General features: G+C 36.2%; 1 protein-coding gene across 1 annotated transcript in view; it reads right to left on the reverse strand.

Moving 5' to 3' along the window:
• LOC135201183 (uncharacterized) overlaps positions 1–9,088 on the reverse strand; it is a 20,937-nt gene extending 11,849 nt beyond the window's left edge. The window contains exon 1 of the mRNA XM_064230060.1: positions 9,073–9,088. Within this exon, the coding sequence (XP_064086130.1) occupies positions 9,073–9,088 (16 nt within the window). The remainder of the gene's footprint in view (positions 1–9,072) is intronic.
• Positions 9,089–10,000: the final 912 nt, after the last annotated feature.

Consider the following 10,000-nt stretch of genomic DNA (forward strand, 5'->3'; position numbering starts at 1 on the left):
TTGCCAGTAACCGCAAGAATTGATAGAGCTATTCTTGTAAATCAAATCTTAACCAATATTGGACATAAACGCTTTCTCTGACTTCCTTATATTAATATGATTGAAGAAGAATGATAGAATTGTACCTCAAAATTTGGTGCTGTTTCTAATATATGTTTCTGAGTAAGAGTTAGAAAAAACTCGTAACTTTCATACGACTAAACAACCTAGGAAAAAAACTCAATTCCAGAATGAACTGAACTCAGAACCATGTTTATTTGTTTTTGTTTGTTTATTTGTTTTACTTTTACTAATCTTGATGCAAACAACAAACCACCTTCTTTTCTTTATCTATAATCACATTAATTCGCTTATTACATATGTTGACACCATCCATCAGAGTAGAGCGGCCATTCATCTATCATCAATCATCAATCTATCGTCAGAGGCTCATCAATCACAACCGAGTCTAGCGGCCCTGGAGTTGGGGGTTTTTGGGGGTTGAGAGGGGTGGACGGGTAGTAGGACCTGGGGTTCTAAGAGGGAATGGAGGGGGGAGGTATGTTTGCGGGTGGCTGGAGGCCACAATCCACTCCCTCCCCCCTTCCCCCAGCAAGATCCTCTTTTCATAGATCCAACGAAATTCACACATCTTGGGGACACACGGTGTTTTGAAGCTTCGCTTCTTGTGACAGTGTTTCGAAACTTCAGATTTTGTGACAGATTTTCGAAGCTTCAGATTTTGTGACAGATTTTCGAAGCTTCAGATTTTGTGACAGATTTTTGAAGCTTCAGATTTTGTGACAGTGTTTCGAAGCTTCAGATTTTGTGACAGATTTTCGAAGCTTCAGATTTTGTGACAGATTTTTGAAACTTCAGATTTTGTGGCAGATTTTCGAAGCTTCAGATTTTGCGACAGATTTTTGAAGCTTCAGATTTTGTGACAGATTTTCGAAGCTTCAGATTTTGTGACAGTTTTTCGAAGCTTCAGGTTCGAAGCTTCAGATTTTGTGACAATTTTTCGAAGCTTCGGGTGTTGTGACAGTGCTTCGAAGCTTCAAATTTTGTGATAGTTTTTCGAAGCTTCAGATTCTGTGACAGTGTTTCGAAAGTTCAGGTTTTGCGACAGTTTTTCGAAGCTTCAGGTTTTGTGACATTGTTTCGAAGCTTTGGGTTTTCTGACAGTTTCGAAGCTTCAGATCTTGTGACAGCGCTTCGAAACTTCAGGTTTTGCAAGTGTTTCGAAGCTTCAGATTTTGTGACACTGGTTCGAAGCTTCAGATACTGAGGCACTGTTTCTAAGCTTCAGTAAGCTCTTATACAAACGAAGCCTCAGTACCACAGGGTTGTTTCGATTCCGAACCAGTTTCGTTCGAACTAGATTCGGTTGTTCAGTTGCCCCCCAAAATACGACATATATTTCAAGAAAATGCAATTTATCTCTTTGTTTCTTTGTCACTGTAGTTTTTTTTTTTTTTTTTTTTTTTTTTTGGGGGGGGGTAATTTTGCCATAAAAGATGTTTTTAACAAGAATGTTTTTCTTCCTATTCCACACACTAAAAAAAACATGATCATCTAAAAAAAAAGTGACGATAATAAAATAAGGTGACGAGAGATCCAAAAGAGCTCACGCGTTCTGAACCTGAGTTATTCATTACTAAAAAAAAAAAAAAAAAAAAAAAAAAAAACCCAAAAAAAAAAAAAAAAAAAAAACCGTCGAAATTCTATTCGTCAGACAAATGAAAGATCGAGTCAATTTATTACAATGAGACAGAAATTGATAGTTCGGTGTGTGTTGCAGAGAATGATGATACATCGAAGTCGTAATTGTTTTTCACAGACGACTGTCGGCGAAATAACAACCTGCCGAGTGATGTATGTGACCCTCAGAAGCGTCGAGGCGATAGAGGGGGGCCTGAAAAACGTCCTTCGGGAACGGGGTCTTAAGGATCTTAGTCGATTGCGGGTGTGATTGTAGATTTACTCCTTCTTGTTTGTTAGAATATGAACTACCGTGTTTTGGGAGTCTCTCCTTTCGTTCTCGTCTACGCTTCCTTAATGAATGCTGGAATGGAATACGATTGTGGGTGCTGGAACAGAGTACGAATAGGGATACTGGAATGGAATACGATTGTAGATGATGGAATAGAGTACGTATAAGGGTGCTGGAATGAAATACGATTGTGGGTGCTGGAGTAGGATACGAATTGGGATGATCGAATAGCATACGATTTTAGATGCTGGAAAAGGATACGAATAGGAATGCTGGAATAGAATACGATTGTGGGTGCTGGAATAGGATACGAATGGAATACGATTGCAGATGCTGGAATAGAGTACGAACAGGGGTGTTGGAATAGAATACGATTGTAGATGCTGGAATAGAGCACGAATAGAGGTGCTGGAATGGAATACGATTGTGGGTGCTGGAATAGAGTACGAATAGGGGTGCTGCAATGAAGTAAGATTGTGGGTGCTGGAATTGAGGAATAGGGGGCCTGAAATGGAATGCGATTGTGGGTGTTGGAATGGAATACGAATTGGGATGGTCGAATAGCATACGGTTTTTGATCCTGGAAAAGGATACGAATAGGGATGCTGGAATATAATACGATTGTGGGTGCTGGAATAGGATACGAATGGAATACGATTGCAGATGCTGGAATAGAGTACGAATAAGGGTGCTGGAATGGAATACGATTCTATATGCTGGAATAGAATACGAATAGGGGTGCTGGAATGGAATACGATTGTGGGTGTTGGAATAGAGTACGAATAGGGGTGCAGGAATGGAATGCGATTCTAGATGCTGGAATAGAGTACGAATAAGGGTGCTGGAATGGAATACGATTGTGGGTGCTGGAATAGAGTACGAATAGGGGTGCTGGTATGGAATACGATTATAGATGCTGGAATAGAGTACGAATTCTGGAATGGAGTATGAATACTGGGGAAAAAATAAAATTATAGATGCTGGAACTGAACACGATTATGAATGCTAGAATTGAACACCTGTACTTTGTCCACCATCGAAAATGAATCCGGGGACAGAAAACGAAACTGAATAGGGGAATCAGAAAAGGGAAATGAATTACTGGAATAAACTTCGAATATGACACCGGCCCAACATACCTGCGTTTTGTGTACTCTGTGAGCTCAGGGTTATAAGGACGGCCTTTTGCTCAGACGAACTTTATTGAAGAAAGTTAACTTTTGTAAGTGAATTTTGAACCTATGTCAAAATGCTTGCAAGCATTTATTCAGAATAAAAGCAATAACTATAGTAACAAAATATGAATGCCAGTTAGATATATTTACGATACTTGAACTCAGTGATGTTCATTTTTCCCAAAGGTACTTATTTGTTCAGAATAATGATACCTTTCTAGTTTGGTTTGTAAAATGAATGACAATATAGCGCCATGCTAAAGTAAAAAAAAGTGATTCATTTTTTCAGTATATTTACTGGTTTCTTAGGATACAATAATCATATATCTGCAGTTATTTTAATGTTCTGACGCCTAGGAAAATACATCTGCAGTTAATATTTACATTATTCAGGTAGGTTGATAAGGGATGAATATGAGTTATGTGAGTTATGCCCGAGGAATTGGGCATTTTCCATATGTATACAAGTAGTTAGCTGCAGTGTTCCCACACACATGCGCACAAACATGTGCACAAACACACACATACACAGACTTGGTACCCGAAGCAAAACAAAAGATACAACAAAAGTACAGCCACAAATGCAGACAAAAAAGAAAAGAAAAAACAAGAATAAAAAACAAGACAACTTTGAGTAGTATTATGTTAATCTGTTTATCACCAGTCCGAACATGTGCGTGCGCAGTTACAACGCAGAGCACAACAAAGAAGCAAAATAAATCTTAAAGCAATGATTACGACGGACTGATTGTAATTACCATAAATATTCTGGTCCTCTGTCAAAGTCTTTATTTTCCGGACGATTTAACTTATTCTCTTGATTTATTGAATTTTTATTTATTTATTTATCTCTTTATTTATCTATGTATTTGTTAATTTATTTAATAGGTTTTGGTGTTATTCGAATTCAGATCCGAATTAGGAGCAAGGTTAATGTTAACCTGGTTTATTTAGAGGTGGATTATTATTATTATTATTTATTATTATTATTTTTATTATTATTATTATTATTATTGATTATTATTATTATTATTATTATTATTACTTGTGTTACTTCATTGTTATGATGCTAACATTGGTGATATAAATTGTTACTGTTTTTCTCATTGACATTATATATAGATATATATATATATATATATAATATATATATTATTATATTATATATCTATATATATATATATATATATATATATATATATATAATATTATATCTATATATATATATATATAATATAATAAATTACTATAAATAACACGTAAGCGTATACGTTTGCATAGAAATAACGTCTTTCCATAAATCACAGCAAATTGTGTGAGATATTCTTTATTTTTTCTCTTTTTTTTCTAAATCCCGTTATTATCAGACCACTCGTGGAAGATGGGAGGTTATATTGAATCTGGGGTTTGCTGCTATCGCCATTTGCATTTTGCCGATAAATCTCGAAGCTTGTTGGCCAGCGTTAACAGGATTCTGATACTATATATATATATATTATATATATATATATATATATATATATATATATTGCATATACATATAATAGTTTATGTATAGTATATATATACATATATATATTCATTTACTTATTCTTTTATTTTTTCTCATAATCTTACAACCGTACGAATAATTGGCCTCAACAGTGCATCAAAGTATAGAAAACAAACCACCTCCTGGATTACGAAGCATTTTGGCATAGGCAGGGAGAGAGAGAGAGAGAAGAGAGAGAGAGAGAGACAAAGAGAGAGAGAGAGAGAGAAGAGCAGGGAGGATGTATTTTTGGCCTCACAGAAATAACACCTTGATGCTTGTGAATTACTTCTGTGGCCTTCGGGTTTACAACTCTTACCCGAAAGGAACAATTCATCACTTTCAGGGATGAATAGCTACTGCGCACTCTCTCTCTCTCTCTCTCTCTCTCTCTCTCGTTTTAAAAGCCCAAATCCTTCACTATCACTGTCACATTTCACGCCATTCTAAATCCTATTTACTAGCTCCAGATGGGTCACGCCACAATGAAGATCGCAGTGAATTTCGACCTTATGGGCTTTGAACTCCACTCGTTCCTTAGTAGCCCTCCCCCTCGCCCCTCCACCTCGCCCCTCCCCTTCGGAGTCATCACATCCCCCCCCCCCCCCCAACCGAGGAATAGTCCCCTTGATGGAGAAAAATGGCCTCACACTTGTTAACCAATTTACTTTAGTGAGAAACCTATCCATCAAGTTGCATGCTTGCTTGCTTTCGCTTCGTATATCACTATGATCAACTTCGCGTTGTTGCAGTTTGCAGTTTTTCGTTAGAGAGAGAGAGAGAGAGAGAGAGAGAGAGAGAGAGAGTAAATACGTATCATCCACTAAGGGAATTGATTAGGTCTTTTTTTTTTTAACTCATTTATTTATCTAATTTTTTTTTCCTGCCACCACGCATGGATGGTCGAGCCTCTCCAACGCTGATTTCTGACCCTACGGAATCATGACGTGCGTTTGTGAGTGAGTGCGTGTGTATGTGCATCCTTCCTTTGCAAAGATGTGTACGTACGACTTTTTTTTGTGCGTTCGCATATGCATTTTCCTTTAGTGACTATGTAAAAGTCTCTCCTCTGTAATCATGCAAATGCATTTCCTTTGTAAATGCATACATGTTCGCTACATACGTATAAACGGATTTCTTTTGTAAGTTTGCATACGTATTTTCTAGGTACATGTGTATACTAATACACTTGTTTATATGCCTACCTCTTTTCAGTTTTTTTTTTCTCAGAAAGAACGAATGGGTATTGGAGGGTATATTTATTCTCATTAAATGGTGAATTTTATGTTTTATAAAATGGGGCGGTTGTTTGACTTGTTATTAATCTTTCATTATTCATTTATTCTGTATAATCTCCTGAACTAATACGCAATCTGTTCTTATTATCACAATAGAATAAAAAAATATATATTAAGGAAAAGATTCCATCACTGATTTATGATTTGCATTATTTTAGAGGCAAAAGCCCCATTTTGATATTAGGGCGGTCGGGAGAGAGATAAGGAAAAATCCGACCAAATTGCTCCAATATCGCACCTTCCCCTCCCCCCTCCCCCCTCCCCCCTATCCACCATCCCTACCATCCCACCTCCCCCCTTCCCCAGGCCATAGAGGTCCTACCTACGGCTAATCTTCTGTGTGAGGGAGCTTCATAAATCAATGATTTATTCCTTACTTCCAAGTGCTTCTGTAAGTTAACCTTCCTACCTGCTTGTGTGTGTGTGTGTAGGGGGGGGGGGGGGGGTGGCGGGTAGGGGCATGGGGGGATGGGGGGTGGGGTTGGGGGTGGGATGGAAAGGCGGCTTTATTCAAGTTTATCCGTTTTTCTTTATGACTTTTGCGATAAGAACACACTAGTTTTCCCTGATTTTTTTTTTTACTTGCAGGTTTTGTTTTATTTTTATTTATTTATTTATTTATTTTTGTATTTTGGTTTCCTGAAAGTATTTTCTTATGCTTTTTTTGTATTTTGTACTTTTTAAAAATTTCCTCTTCCTGAAAATTTATCTCAAATTTTATTTTTTTGTATTTAATTAGTTCCTTTTTTTATTTCAGTTTACCGGTGACTTTTCATTCTTTATTCGTATGTTTAATCTATTTTTTTTAATTCCAGATTTCCAATAACTTTCTAAAATGTATATTGTAATTAATTGTTTTTAATTTTAGTCTGTGGCTCATCAATAACCACACGTTTTTTTTAACCCCAGTGACTAATGTCAATCTATCACTTTATTCTTCTTCTATTTCTTCTTTCGACCTTATCCGTCCCATTGCATAGCAGGGTCGGTCGCTCGAGTCAGCCTTCTCTACCTATTTCCACTCCCTGCATCTTCTTCCCCCCAGTTTCACCTCACCCATACCCCTCCCCATCATCCATCAGATCTACTGACGTCCCACACTGCGAGGAGAACTGATTGAAACATTTAAGATAATGAAAGGCATAACAAAATTAGACAGTAACCTATTTACGTTAAACGATAACCAGACAAGAAATAATGGATGGAAAGCCAGAACTGAAGAGACACAACACATGCCACTGTGGGAACTTCTATACACACAAGATATGTAACACATAGAATAAACTGCCACTAGAAGTTGTAAACAGCAACAGTGTGGAAGAGCTTAAAAGAAAGCTAGACAAAATCATTAGGACACTGTGAATGAACAGTAAAACCTGCTCTTACAGATAAGTGAGCACACGATGTCTCCTCGGATGGAGTAACAAGACTTTGAGACATCCTAATCTTTGTAACTCCTTGTAACTCCTCCACATCACGGGCATCTTCCTAGCTCTCTTGATTGGCTCCACCTCCTCTCTTTTATGACATGGCCACAGTATCTCATATGATGGTAAATAACATCTTCAGTGGCTGAATATACTTGCTAAAACATTTCATGTAACTAATGAGTATTTCTCATTCTGTTACTGAAACAATATGAATTCATAATGAGGCACAGTGGATCAACAAAATTAAAACTGAAGTGATATGAAAAACAGAAAAACAAATGCGTGGGCGAATAGTTGCATTTTGCTTCAGCTATTTATTGCAGAGAAAACAAAAATCACGTTAAAATTAACTGTATCTCAATGAATTATTATAACATGAGTATGTTAATTTGGGTTAATTATTTACCATTTGTATAATCAATGCGAGAGATTGTAGATAGTGAGTTTGCAGTTTCGAGATTGAAGAGATAATTCTCACACATCAACATTATCATATAATATTTTTCACTAACACACACACACACACACACACACACACACACACACACACACACACATATATATATATATATATATATATATTATATATATATATTATTGTGTGTGTGTGTGTGTGTGTGTGTGTGTGTGTGCATTTCTAAATCTAGAAACCCCACTTCGTTTATTGACTGATAACTCCACTAAGAATGGAGACACATTATCTACTTAGCGAATAAAGCAACAAGTAAAAGACACTTCATTTACAACCTAGAATGTTGAAGAAGAGAGAGAGAGAAAAAAAAGACAATAAGACTACTCATTATTCAAGCGAACACTAAGCTAGAAAAACACAGACATTAATCACTGGAACACTCGAAAGAGAGAGAGAGAGAGAGAGAGAGAGAGAGAGAGAGAGAGAGAGCGTTGTCGAGTCGTTAATCATTTGAACATTGAGGGGAAAGACAAAAACTTTCATTAATCAGCTTAAAGCAAAAGAATTAATGGCATTGATCTCCAGAACACCGTCAAGAATGAGGACAAATGATGAAAAAGCAAATAGATATAAGAATAAACGAACGATGGAATAAAGATAAGACATAACCAGCTAAAATGTAAGCCGATCAGAGTATAGGCATTTTAATGATGATTCGAATGTTGCAATAGAGCATTTTTATTTCTATAAAACCCTTTTCAAAATCAAAACAAAACACGGAGTTAGGAGGGATGAATATATATATATATATATATATATATATATATATATTATATATATAATATTCATATTTCAAACTTCTTATTTATATTTATCTTCTTTTAGGGAAAAGAAAGGAACTTCAGTTTCAGATGCGTCCTTGTATTTATCAATTATAAACGAGAGAGAGAGAGAGAGAGAGAGAGAGAGAGAGAGAGAGAGAGAGAGAGAGAAGCATGTGTTAATCACATTAGCATTTAACAACACAAAAAGCAATTTTGTATCAATTCACCTTTTAGCAATGATTCCTTTTCAAGTTATCTCGAAATTTCTCTCTCTCGCGTCGTTTCTTCCTCAGCCTTTCCCTCCTTCTTGCTTGAGAAGACTTTCCTCCTCTTCTTTTCTCTTCAATTCCTTGAGGAATGAAATTAGGTTCACTTTTCACGCGCTTTCTTTTCGCAGGCTCCTCCTCCTCTTCCTCCTCCTCCTCCTTACCTCTCCCCCCAACCATCTCCGGTTCATCCAACTCCTTCACTTTGCTTAATTAGATACACATCGAGATTCATCCGGTCAATAAATAAATTCTTTCAAGTAAAGTTTAAAGAAATAGGAATTGATTGTAGATGCAGTTTTATTGATATTATTATTAAGTGATATCAAAGGACGACAGCTGGTCCGAGTGACGTTACTAATTGATTCTTGTAATAATCCGGTTCGTTTGCTATTCATATGTAACAATAATATCTCCAAGCTCAATATTCTTCTATCAAAGGACGTTGTTGGTCACAATTTTATTACCAATTGATTCCGGTAATATTTCGCTATACAGACTTAATAATAATTTCTCAGAGGTGAATATTCTGAAGTCTGATATTCTTATTTATTTTTCTTACTTCTCTGAAATAGTATATGAACTGAACGCTATTTTTACGCCAGTAAGTCATCAAGTTTGATTACTGATGACCTACCTGGACCTTATTCAGACTCGTGACCTTTTGAAGGGTAATTATGGGTAATTAGTAAGGATGATGGTCTTTCCTGTAATAGGGTACAGCTCCAAATAATAATAATAATAATAATAATAATAATAATAATAATAATAATAATAATAATAATAATAATTTGAATTTTACAGATAAATTATGATACGATAGTTGAACAAAGTTCCGGTTCAAGCTACCAATGAAAACGAAGACCTACCGCCACCAGCCAATAGTAGATCAGCATGGGGCAGACCCCCTGCTGTCAACTCCAAATATAAAAGAGGACGGACACCGCTCCAAGATCAGTCCACCCTCAGCTTCCCAGCCCGAGGATGTCTGGCAGCTCCAGACGAAAGCTCGCTTGCTTCAAAAGATATATATATATATATATATATATATATATATATATATAGAATATATATATATATATATCGTTAATG

The sequence above is a fragment of the Macrobrachium nipponense genome, chromosome 28 (genome assembly GCF_015104395.2).
Source record: "Macrobrachium nipponense isolate FS-2020 chromosome 28, ASM1510439v2, whole genome shotgun sequence".
Classification (NCBI taxonomy): Eukaryota; Metazoa; Arthropoda; class Malacostraca; order Decapoda; family Palaemonidae; genus Macrobrachium; species Macrobrachium nipponense.